The sequence below is a fragment of the Piliocolobus tephrosceles genome, chromosome 18 (assembly GCF_002776525.5).
Source record: "Piliocolobus tephrosceles isolate RC106 chromosome 18, ASM277652v3, whole genome shotgun sequence".
NCBI classification, from domain to species: Eukaryota; Metazoa; Chordata; class Mammalia; order Primates; family Cercopithecidae; genus Piliocolobus; species Piliocolobus tephrosceles.
Genome location: NC_045451.1, coordinates 71,348,217 through 71,367,140, shown reverse-complemented (window position 1 = coordinate 71,367,140; position 18,924 = coordinate 71,348,217). Strand labels below are relative to the sequence as shown.

Sequence of the window (18,924 nt, the reverse complement as noted above, 5' to 3'; positions counted from 1 at the left end):
TCAGCCTCCTGAGTAGCTGGGACTACAGGCGCCCGCCACCTCGCCCGGCTAGTTTTTTGTATTTTTAGTAGAGACGGGGTTTCACCGTGTTAGCCAGGATGGTCTCGAACTCCTGACTTCATGATCCGCCCATCTCGGTCTCCCCAAGTGCTGGGATTACAGCAGTCTAGTGGAATTTTGAGGACACAGTTAAACCATCACAATGCAAGGTGATGGGTGGGACGAGCGGAGACTCTGGTGCTCCCTTAGAGCATGAGAAGACATGCCTAACCCCCAATGTGAGGTAGGCAGTGAGGCCCAGCTTGAGGCTGGAAGGATAACTAGGGGTTGGCCCAGCAAAGAGAGTCAGTCCCCAGGTACTCCCAAGACACAAGCAGCACATGCACCCAACCAGCCTGTCCAGGAACTGGGAGTGTTAGGAGCGAAGGGGTAAGCCCTAAGAAAGGGAGAGTTTATACCAACCCAGCCAGAAGGACCAGGCCCGGGGCTTGTAGATGATGGGGACAGTGATGTGGCTGGGTTTGTATTACCGCAGTAGCAGCATTGTGCAAGGTGCACTGAAATGAGACAGGAGGCAGTGGAAACCCTCCGGAGGCCTCTGAAATCCAGCTCCGTTAGTAATCTAAGACCACAGCAGTGGCAGACGCCACAGAAAGAACAGGACAGATACTCAACGGGATGCAGTAACTGTTGGGGTTTGTAAGAAAAGAGAGTCTGGCATAACTCCCACCGTTCTGGTTTGGAAAATTAGGGTCCCTTATTCCAGAGAAAGAACAGAGAGAGAAAGGAGCAGGTAGAAGGTGTGAGGGTGGCACGGGGCATGAGCTCAGTCCTTGGCAAGGTGAATTCCAGACACTTGCGGCGCCGTGGGGGCGGTGTGTCTCGGGACCGTGGCGGTCAGCGGGATGGGCTGGGCTAGGGATCCGCGGTGGGTACGGTGAGAGCTGAGTGGGCAGACTATGGAGGATGCAGTCAGCCCGTCAGGAACATGTGTGTGGGTTGAGAGGCTGCGCTCGGACCCCTGGGTGGAGGAGCCTGGATGCACCAGCCAGAGGGACAGCCTGAAACCCAATGCAGTCTCTAGGAGGAGTCAAAGCAGGAGCCACATAGACACGAAGAAAATAAAGACCAAACCTCGTGGCTGAGACTTAGCCCCTGGGGGGCCCTAGATGACCTTGATGAGAGTATTTTCCCTGTGGGGTGGACGTCGGGGCCAGGCTGCCGGGGGCTGAGGTGGGACTGGCAGGAGGGGAATACAGGCGGGGTCACACGCGACCTTTCTAACTCTTGGCTGCGGTGGGCAGGAGGAAAACTGGTGGAACTAACAAGGGGCGTGAGATGGAAGGTGTTGTGTGGTTCAGGTGGGACAGAGTTGAATGTGCTGGCTTGCTTGAGGGAAACCAGCCGGTAGCAGAAGTTGAAGCAAGAGTGGAGAGGGGAAGGTGCGCTGGGTGAGGGGCGAAGGGCCACAGGGCAGCGGCGGGCCTGAGGGTAGGGGAAGCGCCTCTTGGGGGACCGGGGCGAGCTGGGGTCTGTTCTCCTGAAGAAGGCCAGCTCCGCAGTGAAAAAGACCGTGTAGGTTTCTTGGAAGGTGGAGGGACGACGGAGCTGAGCAGAGACAAGTAGAAGACAGCGCAGCGCCAAGCCGTCAACTGGGACCGGAGCAGCCACACACGGAACAGTGACCTCTCCATGCCCACGGCTGGCGTCCACGACTTCGGCCCGACCCCCTCTTCTGACCTCCTTCCCCCAAGTCCAGCACTGCAAACGCCAAGCTGCCGGCTGCGGCCCCATTGGAGGGGTCTCAGTAACGAAAGGCAGGTGCCAGTCTCGCGCCCTAGTTCCTTCCTCTGCTACAACTCCAAGTTCGAGGCCACAGTGCCTTCTGGAAGAGTGGTAGTGCTGCTTGGGAGCACTGCACAGGAGAAACGGGGGCTGGAGGTAAAGACAGGAGGCTCGGGAGGCGGCGACGTGGGCGAGCTGGAATAGTCTAGAAGCTGAGCAGAACAAAGGCGGTGTGACTGGTGAGCCTCGGAGGGATCCTCCTCCCTGCTAGAATATGCATGATCCTGCGGGAGTCTTCGCCCGCCAGGAGCAGGGACGCGTCCGAGCCAACACGGGGCGCGCGCCCAGGCGCACTTTCCCGGCTCGGGGTGCAAGAGAGCCAGGCAACCGCGGGGCGGCGGAGGGGCTGCAGGGGCTGCAGGCCGGGAACCCAGGCCGTCCAGCGTGTAAGCGCCCCCGCCGGCCGGGCTCTGTGGGGGGTCAGCTCCCCGACCCCTCCAGCGTGGTAGCGCCTCTCCGAGAGCTCCGGGACCAGCGGCCCGGCCGCCCCCAAAGTCAGCTTCCCTTTCCCTTCCCCGCACCGGGATCCCAGACCAGGGAGGGGGCGCACGTCCGACGGCAGAGGAAGAGCCGGGCGCGAGCCGGCCCGGCAGGTGCCCGTCGTCGCCCCGTGGGACCCCGGTGGCGCGTGCTGCCCTCCGCGCCGCGCTCAGCCACCACCCCGGCTGGTTGGGACCCAGCACCCAGTGGAGCGCGCCGCCCCCTCGGGGACCCGCTGGGCGGGGCTGAGCGAGGCTTGGAGTGCGGGCGCGGGGACGCGGGGCGAACCCGGGGCGCGACGCCAGCTCGGCTGTCTCCAGCGAGACCGGCGTCCTCGCCTCCCGTCTCCGCTCATTGTGCCGCATTCATCCAGCAGATTTTAAAACAAGTCTCGTTTAAAAAGGCGTTTGACTCCGCGCGTCTTCCCTACAGCCATTTAGTTGGGAGTTCGCGGTGGGCAGGGGGAGGGAGAAGAAACGCCTGCTCTGAATCGGAAAACACCGAGGAGACCAGACCGTCTCTTTCAGCAGCAGGAGGGAGACCGGCCGTCGCAGGAGCCGCGCACGTCTCCAACTCTCTGTTGCTTTTCGCGCACATTCCTCACTGCCTGGCGTCCATCCCAGCGGGCAGGCATGGGGTGTTTGGGCGGCAACAGCAAGACCACAGAAGACCAGGGCGTCGATGAAAAAGAACGACGCGAGGCCAACAAAAAGATCGAGAAGCAGTTGCAGAAAGAGCGCCTGGCTTACAAGGCTACCCACCGCCTGCTGCTCCTGGGTAAGGCCGAGGGGCGCGCGGCGGCTCCCGGCCCCAGCGGAGCGCACAGTCCGGAGCGGCGAGCGCCGGGCGGGGCGGGCAGGGCCGGGCGAGGGGCGCGCGCACCGCCGAGCGGCGGAGCCCGGACGGCGGCCGGGGCGAGCTCCTCCAGCCGGGAACCCACGTGTAGGAAGTCCGTGTGCTGGGGGAGGAGGATCGCTCAGACCCGGCTAGCGGTGAGAAATGGCAGCGGTATCCGGACACAGTTCACAGCCTACTTTCTGTTTGTTTGCAGGGGCTGGTGAGTCTGGAAAAAGCACTATCGTGAAACAGATGAGGATCCTGCACGTCAATGGGTTTAATCCCGAGTAAGAATGATCAATTTCGGTTTTGCTTCCAAACTGCATGCAAACTTCGTCTCTCCCAAACGTCCCAGAAGTGCTTTCTCTAAACAATGTATTTGATAATCGAGTAGACATTCAAGGGGGAAAAAATTAGATATTTGCTGTTGGATTTAGTATATTTAGGCAAATCCTTCTTCTGCTAGTGTCTAATTAAAAAAAAAAAAAAACTTGCTTAACAAAATATGATTTATAGGTATTCTTGGAATATTGATCTGTATTACTGGTATTGCTCTGAGCACACTTAACCAATATCTCAGTATATTTTTTAATAGAATAGTTGTCTGCATCTATTTCAGTTTATAACTATCAGCATATTCTCCGTGGGATAGACCTAGGTAAAATACAAGTGTAGCTGCATCGTTATATTTATATGCAATATTCATAGCGATTTTGCCTTATTTTTATGTAAGCTACATAGTTGTTTAAAGCTATAGATTTTTAAAACGTGTGCATTCAAGTTTGTTTAGAGTGCAAATGAGAAAAGGAGGGTGCTTTCCTTTCCCAGATAAAACCTTTGCAGATGTTGTGTTGGGGGATGATACTGACCTCTGGTGAAACCGGTCTAGGTCAGTGCTGTAGCTGGAAATTTAAAATCCCACTCAATGGATTGGAATCAGTGGGCTAAGGGTAAATTAAGCTAATAACAACTCTCTTTCAATACAGGGAAAAGAAACAGAAAATTCTGGACATCCGGAAAAATGTTAAAGATGCTATCGTGGTAAGGACTTTTTTAAATGATCGTTTACTAGAAAGGTCAAGTGCGCTTCATTCTAAAACTGTAGACAGAAATTGCATATTGTAGATTATCATACAGGGAGCCTAAATGTTTATCCATATTTTTTTCTTATTCCATTTTAGACAATTGTTTCAGCAATGAGTACTATAATACCTCCAGTTCCGCTGGCCAACCCTGAAAACCAATTTCGATCAGACTACATCAAGAGCATAGCCCCTATCACTGACTTTGAATATTCCCAGGTAAGAAGTGCCTACTGAAATATTCTAACTAGTGAAAGATGGAACCATTTTTAATAAGGTTTCTTGTTGATAATCAATATTGATACTAATTCATTATTAACTTTCTTTGAAATCCAGCTCTCTAAATGCCTAAGGGGAATACTTACTCTGTACCAAAATATTTGTGTTTGTTAAAAATATTAACTACAGCCAGGGGCGGTGGCTCACACCTGTAATCCCAGCACTTTGGGAGGTCAAGTGGGCGGATTACCTGAGGTCAGGAGTTCAAGACCAGTCTGGCCAACATGGTAAAACCCCATCTCTACAAAAATACAAAAAAATTAGCTGGGCTTGGTGATGTGCTCCTATAATCCCAGCTACTCAGGAGGCTGAGGCAGGGGAATTGCTTGATCCAGGGAGGTGGAGGTTGCAGTGAGCCAAGATCATGCCACTGCACTCCAGCCTGGACGACAGAGCGAGATTCCCATCTCAAAAAAAAAAAAAAAAAATTAACTACAATGGCATTGCAAGACATGCTTTTATGACTGTGTGGGGAAGGCTGATAATCAGGAAGGCAGCATACCTTTAAGAAATGTTGATGGTGCTTTTTTTCCTGTCTGTATTCTTAAACTAACAATTAAGCAGTTTCCCAGATAACAACAGTAGAAATTACATGAGTAGAGAAAAATACTTAAATGGTGGGTAATTGTCTCCCTGGGAATTACAGAAACAGCAGAATTCAGTTTACTCTGAAGATGCACAGCCTTCAGATCAATTAAGAGAAGAATGCATTGTTTAAAAAATGATAGCATGGATCACTTCTGAATGTTTATCATATTAAAATGCAGTTTGGTTCACATCTGCATTATTTAGGGCTGCTTTTCCTAATCACTTGGATGGCAGTATTGCTTATGCAAAAGAGTGACATCAATATTAGTTTTCTCTCATTTTCAGAATATACATTTCTTAAAATATTTGGTCATTTCATAAAGCATGTTTCAAAGGAAAAGTATTTGTTAAGCTTCTCAGAAAGTCATTTTTGTTACAGTGCACCAGAAGAGTGTGTGTGTGTGTGTGTGTGTGTGTGTGTGTATGTGTGTATGCGTGTATTCATCAATAACAGTATTTCAAAGTTTGTATTGCCTGGCATGGTGGTTTGGAGACATTTCCTTCTGAGAATCCTCTCTTTGAAGGGAAGCATGTGGAGAAACTGATGTGGAAAACAGAGAGGCCCTGCCCTGCCTGCAAGGCCTTTGTCCCCCAGCTCACCCCACCCCTTCTCTCCAGAGCACCATTGTCTTGTGGGCTCTGTGTTGGGATGGCTAATAAGAATGACTTTGTTTGTTTGTTTGTGTCTTTCTTTGAGACGGAGTCTCGCTGTGTCTCCCAGGCTGGAGTGCAGTGGCGCGATCTCAGCTCACTGCAAGCTCCGCCAGGTTCATGCCATGCTCCTGCCTCAGCCTCCCGAGTAGCTGGGACTACAGGCGCCCACCACCACGCCCAGCTAATTTTTTTTGGTATTTTTAGTAGAGACGGAGTTTCACCGTGTTAGCCAGGATGGTCTCGATCTCCTGACTTCGTGATCGCCCGTCTCAGCCTCCCAAAGTGCTGAGATTATAGGCATGAGCCACGGCGCCCAGCCAAAAATGACTTTTTAAAAAAGCTTTTATTTTCATCCTTTAATATGATTTTTGCTTCTGATAAGCATACCAATGTAGAGCCAGTGATATCTGTAGAATTTCTAAAATGGAGGAGTGAGGAGTGGCACGCCGGCTGGAAGAAGGGGCCGGGCATCTGGCCCCATGTCTTTAATTGGATGGCTTGGAGAGGGCAAGGAGTTGACATGGCAGGGGAAAGGGTAGGCAGAAGATGCTCCAGCCCCACCAGGATCCTCTGCTAACTGGAGGTGCAGGTGGCCTCCCAGTTCTCACTGATACTATGTACACTGGCAAAAATCCAGAACTACATGGTCCTGGTTGAAATCAGGAGTGGTGTTTCGTTTCAACTTCAGATTTAGACATTTATAGAAAAGCATCTGAGTTCTCAGATTTATCCTATCTTGTTTGCCTAAAACTAATCATAAAACATCTTATATATTTATGGGGAAATGCTATTCTTAACACCTAGTGAGAAATTAAAATTAAGATTTATTAATCGGTCTCATATCTTCTTTCTCCTGTTCATGACAGTCTCACGGTTGATGAGGCATCCCATATTCAACCCCAAATCCAGAAACAATTGCTAACTCCCACCTGTATTATCTAAGGAATCCAAAGCAGCTAATTTGTGAAAGTGTTTTTGTAGCTAAATCATGAACATATTTAATTAAAAACTTGAGAAACCATTTGCTTTGAATGCATATATTTTCATATAGATAAATTAAGGTTACTTAAAAGTTATTATCAGAAAGCATAATTAATTATCATTATAATGAAGGAGAATTTAGCACCAGCAGGTGCAAATGTAATTACAATGCTCTTTCAGAGGTATATTTTGTGGGGGTTAGTTTTACTGGTGTTCTTTAAGCCTGACATTGTTGTCTTAAATGTCTACGCACATGTCAGATGAGAGTATATTTTATGTATATATTTATGTATATTTTTATATTTTTAATATAGCCCAGACTTATATAAATAAGGAAATTAATGTTAAATATGCAGCGTTCCTTCTGAAAATGCCATTTTTAATTTTAATATGCCCAGAATTTTCGTGACATTTATTTCATAGTGCTTGGAAGTATTTATATTACTTATTAAATTGTGTAATTCTTGGTTTCATATTTTGATGATCCTCATTCAGAATGATATCAAGACAAATCTGACTTATATGCTCCATTGGAAAATTAACTTTTATTTACAAGAATACATGTTTTTTATAATATACAAGTAGATTTTACAAGTAGAGCTGCTAAATCAAGTATTTCTTTTTCTTTTTTTTTTTTTTTTTTTTGAGACGGAGTCTCACTCTGTTGCTGGGGCTGGAGTGCAGTGGCCGGATCTCAGCTCACTGCAAGCTCCGCCTCCCGGGTTCACGCCATTCTCCTGCCTCAGCCTCCCGAGTAGCTGGGGCTACAGGCGCCCGCCACCTCGCCCGGCTAGTTTTTTGTATTTTTTAGTAGAGACGGGGTTTCACCGTGTTAGCCAGGATGGTCTCCATCTTCTGACCTCGTGATCCGCCCATCTCGGCCTCCCAAAGTGCTGGGATTACAGGCTTGAGTCACCGCGCCCGGCCAATCAAGTATTTCAATAGTAAACAAAACACTGCTTTACTCAGTCCAGTACTTTTTTGAGATTGAATCCTTGAGAAAGCCTGTCAGTGTCACGGTTCAATTATTTGAGGGACTTCAGTTAATTTTCCTGTAGGGATAAGATGACTTTTGAACCAAATACGTTACATTAAAGTTAAAAATTAATTTTAGGGTTCTTCAATTTAAGAAGGAAAATGAGAGTAATGACTTGGAAACAAACATCTTGAGAATTTTCTCGGGGTAAATACGGGTGGGTTGCTCTTTGGGTCTTTTGGTCTCTGTGGTGTCTTTCATGTGAATTTCATTTAAGTTCCATGAATCTGAAGCTGTAACGGAAAGCAGGCAAGTGTGGTTAGCACCTGTCAGCCGAGGGCTGCCGTGAGGAGGTCAGAGAGACTCGGAGGCTGGATCTCACCATCTGCCTTACAGGCCGGGTGCGTCCGGACACACGAAGCTTTGGAGGGTTCTGAGCAGTGGAGCCGTGAGATCTCGTGTGTTTCATCAACATCACTCTGGCTGTGGGTGGAAAACGGATTGTGGGGAGGCAGGAGTTGAAGGAGGGTAGCCACTTTGGAGACTGTTGTAATAGTACAGAGGAAAGGTAATGGGACAGCTTGCAGTGGGACGGGATCATGGGGGTGGAGAAAAGTGGTCTGAGTTGGAATTTATTTTGGAAACAGCACCATTTAGGCTTGTTGGCATGTGGATGTGAGTACTCAGGGGAAACAGATCAATCAAGAATGACTCTGAGCGTTTGGGTCTGAATTTCTGCATAGAAGGTAGAAACAGGTTGGGAGGAGGCAGGTATGAGGAGGTTTTGTTTTCTTAGTGAGTTGGAGATGACCATTTCGACATCTAAGTGGAGACGCCAGGTGGACAGTTGGATGTGTGAGGCCCCAGGAAGAGCCACTGCAGAAGGAAGGGATGTCAGCAGTGGGCAGTGCTGACTGGGGAGTTAAGACAGACATTAAAGTAAAATGACTTTGGCAGCTTCAAGGTCACCGGTGACCTTGATAAGGACCCAGGTGGCAGGTGTTGAGGAGAGAACGTGATGTGAGCGGGTGGAGGTGGCAGGGGCAATGAGGCTTTCTGGAGGTTTTGCTGTGGAGGAAGGCTGAGGAGCCAGGCAGCAGCTGGGAAGGTAGGTGAGGTCAAGAGAGAGTTTCTTGAAGATGAAAGATACCAAAGCCTGTCTGAATGAAAAGGGCTGGAATCACTTGGTAAAGCAGGAGAAAATGACAATACAGAAGAAAGAGGCTGTGTGTGGCAGGAGTCCAGTCCTCGAGAAGGTAAAAAGAATGGGATCCGGAACAAAAAGGACCAGACCACCTCCCCACTTGTTGAACAGGAGGGAAGGCAGAGAACAGGTGCAGATGCAGGTATGTTTTCAGATTTGGTGGCAGAGGGGTGAAGGAGAGCTTGTTAGCAAAGACTTTTCAAGCAAATTGTGAAAGGAAATTGGTAGCTGACATGGGGATGATCATCTAGTTCTGCAGTTATCCATAAACTGGCCCATCTCCTTTTTGTGGTATTGCTCAGGTGGTGATGAACAATGATAGACTGATAAAGTTCTTGTGACCTCGAGCTCCTGTGATACAGTTATTCCCTTCACAAGCCAGAACTGTCAAGGGGTGTTTCATACCAGGTTGAAGCAAAAAACAAAAAAACTTCACTTATCTTGACAGCAAACCAGCAGGATATTTGCTGCAGAATAATGTGAAATCTTTGGAGACAAGGCCAGCATGTTATGTTAAATTTTAATTACAAATGAAATAATGCAAACATGTTTTACAAAACATAAATCACAATAGAAAAGAAAAGTACTGAGATTAGCTACAAATAACAAATTGACAATTGCCTGATTAGAGTTTTTCTCATGAATACACCCAAAACTTCAGATTATCTTTGTTCAAGGCTTGACTCCCACCCATAAGCCCCTTACTAGTTGGCACCGTGTCTCAGCAGCCAAATTTTGCATAGCAGCCAGCAGATGCAGTGATGCAAAATAAATAGTGTTAAGTGATGATGCTAAAACATAGATTGGTCATTTATGAAATAGGAAAAATAGGCCAGGCGTAGTGACTCACGCCTGTAATCCCAGTACTTTGGGAGGCCAACTCAGGCCAGTCACCTGAGGTCAGGAGTTCGAGACCAGCCTGGCCAACATAGTGAAACCCCATCTTTACTAAAAATAGAAAAATTAGCTGGGCATGGTGGCAGGCACCTGTAATCCCAGCCACTCAGGAGGCTGAGGCAGGAGAATAGCTTCAACCCAGGAGGCGGAGGTTGCAGTGAGCCGAAATCGTGCCATTGCATTCCAGCCTGGGTGACAGAGAAAGACTCCATGTCAGAAAAAAAAAGAAGGAGAGAAAAAAGAAGAAGAATGTTGTGGTTGCCTCCTCCTCCAAAAATCCTTTAGCACCACACCAAGCAAAATCACTGTTGAATTCAGTTGAGTTATTCATTTGTTTGATTTTTATTCTTAAAATATGGATACTTTATTAGCTCTTTTCAAATTGTGTTTTGCTGGTTTTTTCTAAGGGGAAGAGGATAAATAAGGCTAAACAAGAAACGGAAAAGCAGTCTAATCTGTTGGTCAGTACTCTATCCAATTACCACCTGGTGTTTCCTAAATGATGACCCAGACAGCAGAGGCCAGTATTTTGCCTTCCTCCCAGGTCAGAGCTCCTCTGTCACTTTCCAACAGCAGCCCCAAGTCAGGAGGCACCCTGTGTGGCTAGCGTCTGAGTGTTTGGTCAGTGTGCAGGCAAAGGAGGCCACAGTGGCCTGGGCCAAGGCCCCGGGAGCCAGACAGCCTGGTGTGACTTTGAGCAAGTGGCCTACGCTCAGTGCAGCTTGTGGCCCTACGTAGGAGCCAAGTGCGGGGCCCAGCCCAGGGGTTGCCATGCAGAGCCTCAGCGGCTGCTGCCATGTGCTGCAGCATCTCTTTGGGGGATGTGTGCAGAATCTCCAGAATGCGCATAACCCGGTTAGATTCTTCCACACAGTATCTGTGTTCCCTCTCCAAGCCTGTCTCTATCTCCTGCTAGAAGGCTTTGTGCTGTGGGTTTGCGTGTGTGTGTCTTTTTTTTTAACCAACCAAGCTGAAGCCCACCATGTAATCAGGTCAGCATGAGTTCCTCCACGGCAGCCTCCACTTGGGTTCCCTGCACCCCCGGTGACCTTTCCTGCCCAGAGCCTCATCAAACCCACCTCCCAGCGCCATCAGAAAATGATGGGGCTGGCTGTGTTTGCTCCCTGAGGACCAGGCCCCTTTCTCCACCGCCCCCTCTCCCCACAGCTCGCTCTTGGAGTGCATCTCCTGCTGGGTGTGCTGCAAAAAATCTCCAGGTGCCCGCGAACTTAGGTTATAACAGAATCCTCTGACTCCACTTCAGTAAGGACCTGTGGGCACAAGAAGTCAGGGGACAGGCCGACTGGGATATCACGCAGTGTGAAAGAACATGAGGTCCTCACACATACAGCAAAACAGCAACCGCCTATTTCCAAATGGTATTGAAGTCGATTGCCTCACAGCCATCCTGTTCTTTGCCTTTTGAGCTAGTGAGGTCTGGTGCATGTTTTATAGGAGAAAGGCAACATTTGAGCAGGTGTAAAAAGGGCACAGTAAACTTGCGCCTTCCACAGTACACTGAACCTCTTGAAGACTTGTGGATCTGGCGTGGAAGGAAAAAGTATCATGTTTTCCTTCCAGTATTTTCCGATGTCGTTAATAAATGGACATTTATTGTAGGGGTTCACTTAAGGTCTCACTGCCCCTCTGCTGCGTCTGTCTTGAATGAGGGTCACTGGGAGAAGGGTCTTTGGGCGCTGCCCCCTAGGTGTTCATGGGGCTGAGGCAGGGCCGGTAAGGAGCCCCTGCAGGGTGACGCAAGGGTGGACGGGGCGCAGACACCGCCAGGCCTGGGCGTCTGTGGACAGGATGGTGTCTCTATCTTGAAGGGAGGTCTTAAGAGGAGGTGTGGGGCCAGCCCAACCGGTGTTCAAATTCTAGCCCTGCCAGGCCCTTTGTGTGTGACCTTGAGCACATGACCTCATTGCTATCTGCCTTTTCTCAATGGTACAGTAGAGATGACGGCAGCACCTACTTCCTGTGGCTGATGTGAGGATTAAACATGTTAATATCTAAAACAGTGGCTGGGACATGGGCGGTACAGCTTTAATATGAGCAATCCTGCCCTGCCGGAGGAAGTGGAGCAGAGCTAGCGCCATTCTTGGCCTCGCCTCAGGCGCCAGGCCTGGTTAGTGGCTCCACCTCAGTCCACCCGGCCCCCAGGTCCCGTGGTCTGACATGGCTTCCTGTCCACTCCCCTTTGGATCCACGGGGACTTCAGTGGCACCCCTTAGCTGTCAGCACCTGCACCTCCGTCTCAAGCCAGCATTTATAGGCAGTCCCTCTGTCCCATGCCAAGAGCTGACATCCCTAACGCTTCACAGCCCTCCTGGGGGAAGGTACCCCTAGTTATCCTCAAACGAAGTGAGGCCCCTGACTGCTCAGGAACCTTCATCTCCGTGCCCTCTCAGAGCACAGGTTCTCAGGTGGGAGTCGCCCAGGCTCCCCGGCAGGTTACCGTGCACCTCACTTCCTGCCTGTTCTGTTACCAGCGGCTCCCGGAGCTCGGCTCTCCTTCTCTTTCTCTACATTATTTTCAGTCGGATTTTCTTCACTGACGTTGGCCTTGCTCTTTCCCACCGTTTCGGCTTGCCTGTGTCCTGCCCTTCTGATCCTGTGGCTGGCCTAGCCTCGGGTTTTGTGAGGCTGCCTGGAAATCCCCTGGATTTTGCAGATTTCTGTGGGATTTTTCGCCTCGCTCCCTAGGGCTACAGTTTCTGCCCAGTTTTGCGGCAAATTCCAGTAAGCTGCAGCCTCATTCTTTTGTGCTCACCGCAGTGCACCTTTGCTTCGTGCTGTCTAGTGGTAGAAAGGTGAAATGTACCCTGACTGCACCCCTCAAAGGGAGATCATGCTAAAATAAATACTTCACAAATAGTTAGGTGTCCTAAGGCATGTTCTCTGGTTTTTAAAAAAGTCCTAGGAAAGACCTTTTTATAAAATGCACAACAATCTTCCTTGTTCTCATTTGCACACCTGGTTGCTGGAAGTGGTAGACGCATGTGTCTTAGGCTCAGGGCTGCCGTATTGATTCTAGAGGGCCTAACAAGTCCCACTTTGCAGAGGAAAACAGTGATGTGTGTTGGAAATAGATGGCGCGTGAGGCCTCAGGGACCATTTGGCCTGACAGCCCCCGCTGAGGACAGGGAGGCCCGGGAGGTGGAGAGGGAGAGGCGACATGGAAGTTGATTTCATTTCCCAGCTGTCCATGGAGCTTTCCCGTAGTTGGCGAAGATGGAACATGGCTTCCTGTCTTTCCCGTGAAAGGTTCCCGTCACAGAGCAGTCCATGAGCAGCGGTTTTCAGTGGGGCCACGTGGAGGTCCCGAAGCTCTGCTGCCAGCACTGTGGAGGGGAGGCGGGTGACATGGAAGAGGTCATGTGGACTGCCCTTGCTTCAGTAATTACTGAGCACACATATTATCCATCTTATGGACACCAAGACGAATAAGGAACAGCACTTGTCTACCTCTGGCAGGGCAGGCTTAAGAAATAAAGGTGTGTGATGCTACATTTAAGCAAGTTATTGGGGGCACCTGGGGACACCCATGCAGCTGGCGTCACACTGAGCTGAATCTTCCTCGAATGGGAAGGGCTGAGAGGGCAGGTGGACATAGAGAGGACAGTGCTTCAGGGCGGGTGGCACCTTTGGAACCTGCCGACCAAAAGCCCAGTCAGGCCGCGGCGGGTTAGGGAGAGTCCTGCGTGCCAGGCCAGGGGCCTGGGCTTCCTCCTCAAGGCTGGGGAGAACCCGTGGTTTTCTTCAGGGGAGTGAAAAATGGAAGTGTTTTTTTTGGAAGGATCACTCCTGAATTCATCAAGAGGCCAGGCTTCGTATCTGCTGTGGGGATGGTGCTCTGGGAATTTGTCTGTCATTGGACAAAGGGCAGTTCCTGTGCCAGAAACCTGCTTCCGGGTCTCACATGGCTTGTGTCATGATGTTAAGGAGGAGAGAAACCCCCACTGAGAATGATTATTGTATTATTCTGCACATCTGAGATGCTAATAAAAGGAATTTTTATTATTATAGTAAAACATTTCACTTAGATACATTAACTGTATTAGAACTTCAATGAAGATATTTTCGTAAATTCCATTTTTTTCTCTGCAATATTATCATGAGAGGTACTCCTAATAAATGTTAGCTTTTTATTTTAAAATGATTTTAAACTTTACCTGAACAATACAAGAATAGTACTGAAGACTCCCATATGTCCTTCAGCCAGACTCATCGATAGCTAATGTGTGGCCACATTTGTGCTCTCACTCTTTCTACACTAAGACACGTTTTTGTGAACCATCTGAGAGTAGACATCATGCTCCCTTGCCTCTAAATACATCAGTGTGTATTTCCTTAGAACTAGGACATCCACTTCACTTCTGTAACCACAGCACAGGTATCAAAATTAGGAGATTTAACATTAATACAATACCTTTTTTTTTCTTGGAGACAAGAGTCTCGCTCTGTCTCCCAGGCTGGAGTGCAGCGATGCAATCTCGGCTAACTGCAGCCGAGCAGCTGGGACTACAGACACACACCACCATGCCTGGCTAATTTTTGTATGTTTAGTAGAGATGGGATTTCACTATGTTGGCCAGGCTAGTCTCAAACTCCCGGCCTCAAGCGATCCACCCACCTCCCAAAGTGCCGGGATTGCAGGTGTGAGCCACTGTGTCCGTCCACCATTTTGTAATCAACAAACCTTACTCAGATTTTACCAAGAGTCTCAATAATAATATAATGAAATAATAGCAGTAACAATAATAATAAATAATGATATTGGTAACTCTGGTCAGTAGTCCAATCCAGGATCAACCATGACATTTAACCTCCATTTCTCTCTGCACTAGAACAGTTGCTCAGCCGACCTTTTTTGTCATGACCTTGGCCTGGCATTGACTCTGTAGACACCCACACTCAGAGTTCCTCTGAGGTTTTGTGTTTGGCAGCAACGGCAGAGGGTGATCGCGAATCCTTCCTTCTCAGTGCATCTGTGATGTTAACTCTGGTCACTAGTTAAGGTGAGGTCTGCTTCTGTATAGACACCCTTTTCCCCTTGGTCATTTATAAGTAAATTCTAGGAATGTTCTTTGAAACTGTACAAATATCCTGGTTTTTTTTGGGGGGGGGGGAGGTTTCAGACAGAGTCTCGCTCCATCGCCCAGGCTAGAGTGCAGTGGCACAAGCTCAGCTCACTGCATCCTCCTGCCTTCGGGTTCAAGCGGTTCCCCTGCCTCAGCCTCCTGAGTAGCTGGAATTACAGGCACCCGCCACCACGCCCAGCTAATTTTTTTGTATTTTTAGTAGAGACGGATTTTCACTATGTTGGCCAGGCTGGTCTGAAACTCCCAACCTTAAGTAATCTGTCCACCTTGACCTCCCAAGGTGTTGGGATTACAGGCGTGAGCCACCATGCCTGGCCCAAATATACTGTTCTTATCCAAACTCACACTCTAGTTTTCACACACCAATAGACTTGAGCAATAAATATGTAAGGGAGAAAGCTGCTCAATCTTTTGACTTTCTAAACACTATGATTGAAATAAAATAGGGCCGGGCACAGTGGCTCATGCCTGTAATCCCAGCACTTTGGGAGGCCCAGGCGGGCAGATCACTTGAGTCCAGGAGTTTGAGAGACAAGCCTAGGCAACATGGTGAAACCCTGTCTCTACAAAAAATACACCAGGTGCCACTGCACTCCAGCCTGGGCGGCAGAGTAACACCCTGTCTCAAAACAAACAAACAAACAAAGAAAAGAAAAGAAAATGTATGTAAGTTCTGTGTAACTAGGTGGGGTAGACTGGAGTCAAAAGAAGCAGGCATATCTATGAAAGCTGAATATAATAGACTGTACATACTGAAGACTTTTATTTTTGTTAATAAAATCAAATGATGGTTGTTTTACATCTACTCTTCAAGTATCTGTAAAATCAGTTGATATTCCTTATGGTTAACAGCACAGGCTGCCCTGTAAAAATACCTGATAAAAAAAAAAAAAAAAAAAAAAACGGAGATGGTGATGCTGCTTTGACATAATAAAAAATGCATCATTTCATGCTCTTGATAATAAAAGCACATGGAGGACCAGCCACAACAGCGACCTCTCAAACTCACCAGCACACTAAGAAATCGGGGCTTGAGCCACATGACCATTTTTATCTAAAGTGTTTTTTCTTATAGAAACTGAATTAAAAGTTCACAAAGCAATTAAGGCAACTTTTTTTGGTTTTGAAAATTTGTGATGAATGTGCAATAGTTGTACATGTTTATAGGGTACGTGTGATACTTTGATACAAGCGTACAGTAAGTTATCAAATGAGAGTAATTGCGATATCCGTCACCTCAAACCTTTATCATTCCTTTGTGTTAGGAATATTCTAATTCCGGTCCTCTAGGTATTTTGAAATGTACAATACGTTATTAAGTTACAATTGCCCCATGCTGCTACTGAATCCTGTGTCTTATTCCTTCTGTGCATCTGTACTTTTGTATCTGTTAATCATTCTGTCTTCACCCACCTCCCCACTATTCTTCCCAGCCTCTGGTGAGCATCATTCTATTCGCTACCTCCATGAGGTCCTCTCTGTAGCTCCCACATAGGAGTGAGAACCTGCGATACTGGTCTTTCTGTGCTTGGCTTATTTCCCTTCACATGATGTTCGTTCTGTCCATGTTGCTGCAAATGACAGGATTTCATTTTTTTTCACGGCTGAATAATATTCCACAGTGTATTTGTGTACCTTGTTTTATATTATTATTTCTTGAATAGGATGTCATTGAAACTTCAAATCCTTTGAAAATGTGAGGCTGAACAAAAAAGATTTTTGTTTCCAAAGTCTGCCTCCGGTTTGGTTGTGTTGGAAGTTTGTTGGTTGGTGTACCCAAAGGAGAAGCTCATCTCTGAGGACACTTGCCCTTTTCAGATGAATGTGGCATTAAACATACCTTAAGTATTAGAGCATTTTGTTCTTATCGTTGCTAGTTTTATGTAACTGAGAGAAAATATTTTGAACGTCTCAGCACTCTCAGGAATCAGTAGAAGGAGCAGAGTGAGGAGGCTATTCTTATGCCAAATTAAGACTTAAATGAGTCAACACGTGTGGTTTGTGAGAAAAGCACGCTAGGTTTTAAGAGGCAGAATAATGAAGTTGTTCTTGAGAAGGTTCCTTTGAAACACTGGCTTTTTTATTTTTCAGTTTCGCATGAGAATGTCATCCATGAAGGTGTGGGGGCTTTTTTCACCTTTAAAATAATCCCATACTTTTTTTATCCTGTCGTCTTCGTGGCATAAATTGAATTAAATCAACTGTATGCATAACATTCTCACTACACAAAGCGATTCCATTTTTAATTTGTGTTTGTGTTTGTTTGGATAGGAAATATTTGTGGATGGCATAAAATCCAAAAGATGTAAAGGAGCGGGGAGGGAAGGGGCTGCACCTGCCCAGCCCCCGGGGCCCAGACACAGCCAGTGTGGTTCGGCAGAATGGGTGGCCTCACACTGACTTCCAGTCCCTGAAGGGCGATCTTCTCAACATACTTCTCTCTTGTAGTGAAGAGAATCTGTTATAAAATGTTACCGTAGTTGATCTTGTTCGTATGGGGCAAATATCTAACCTGAATCGCCTAGTAAATGTTTTCCAAGTGAAATTTAGCAATAGAGTAAATTAGATGGAAATTGTTTGGGTGCTGAGACCAAATGCCTGAGTACTTAATTGCAAAAATATGGAATGATTTTATGAGACAACCCTGAAATACTGGTGTTGTAAAGCGTAGAAGCTGCAGACTTCCTCACTGAGGGAGATCATAAAATTAAACAGTTAAGCCCGGCAGGACGTTTGGAGGGCCTTTGACATAGGTTCAGCTTGCCTAATAACCTGGGATAGCATTTGGTAGTTCTTCGGGACATTTCTCTAACTTTTCAGGTCCTTGCTACATGTCATCTTTCTCACACGAGTTTCCTGTTCAATCTGTACCCAACCTGTATTCTTCCTTGTGGCTTTAAGACATTCTGTCCCTCCCATACCCAGACCCAGTTTGATATTTCTGCCCAGGAAGAAATCCCCGACTTCCCTCCCATATGCCATGCTTGCACACTTGCCCTCTGTGCCCCCTTATGCTTGCACACTTGCTCTCTGTGTGCCTTTACCTTTGCGTGCTTACTCTGTGCACCCTTAGCTTGTACACCTGTTCTCTGTGCCCTCTTATGCTTGCACGCTTGCACTCTAGGCACCCTTATGCTTGCACATTTGCTCTCTGTGCCTTTACACTTGCATGCTTACTCTGTGTGCACCCCTATGCTTACAGACCTGCTCTGTGCACATTTACACTTGCACACTTGCCTCTCTGAGCACCCTTATGCTTGCACACTTGCCGCTGTGCACCCTTATGCTTGCACAGTTGCTCTCTGTGCGCCTTATGCTTGCTCTCAGTGCTTGCACGCCTGTGATGTATGCATCCTTTCACTTGCATGCTTGTACTCTGTGAGCCCTTGTGCTTGCACACTTGTGCTCTCCATGCCCTTGGCCTTGCACACTTGCTCTCTGTGCACCCTTAGCTCGCACACTTACATTCTGTGTGCTCTTGCACTTGCACACTTGCTCTCTGTGTTCCCTTCGTTTGCACAGTTGCACGCTGTGCATCCTTGCGCTCGCACGCTTGCTGTCTGTGCACCCTTACTTTTGCGTGCTCCTTCCCACCAGGTCTTGCTCTTACCATCTTCAAAACCCTGCCTTGCCTGCTTTTTTATCCTTCCTCCACCTGAAACACTAAGATTTCCACGAACACAGTTTGCATGCTGTATAGACGTCCTTATTTAAATATTGATTTGCCAAAGATTAGTCTTGAGCACTTAGTAAGTTCTTAGACCAAAATAACTAAAGAAACAAGTTATTTGCCCCCTTTTAAGTCACTCCAGTTAGCAAGGCTAGACTTATTTAGAAAGCGCATTTATGTGTCATATTTGAAATTTTTTATGCCTGCCCTTTGCTTCTTGAAGCTCACAGTATGATGAGTCATGCAGAGTTTTCCACTAAACATGCCTTTGCTGGGGATAGGAACTTGACACGGCATTTGGCATATGGTTATGTTAAGTAAACGTA

General features: G+C 47.6%; 1 protein-coding gene across 2 annotated transcripts in view; it reads left to right on the top strand.

The window, feature by feature from the left end:
• GNAL (G protein subunit alpha L) overlaps positions 1 to 18,924 on the top strand; it is a 211,471-nt gene that overhangs the window by 68,712 nt on the left and 123,835 nt on the right. Inside the window, exons 1-4 of one of the 2 annotated variants that reach the window (XM_023228528.3) lie at positions 2,826 to 3,102; positions 3,377 to 3,449; positions 4,149 to 4,203; positions 4,344 to 4,463. In XM_023228528.3, the coding sequence (XP_023084296.1) occupies positions 2,958 to 3,102; positions 3,377 to 3,449; positions 4,149 to 4,203; positions 4,344 to 4,463 (393 nt within the window). In that variant the 5' untranslated portion in view covers positions 2,826 to 2,957. Of the gene's footprint in view, positions 1 to 2,825; positions 3,103 to 3,376; positions 3,450 to 4,148; positions 4,204 to 4,343; positions 4,464 to 18,924 lie in introns of those variants that run through there. The other variant, XM_026455998.2, reaches the window with a different exon arrangement.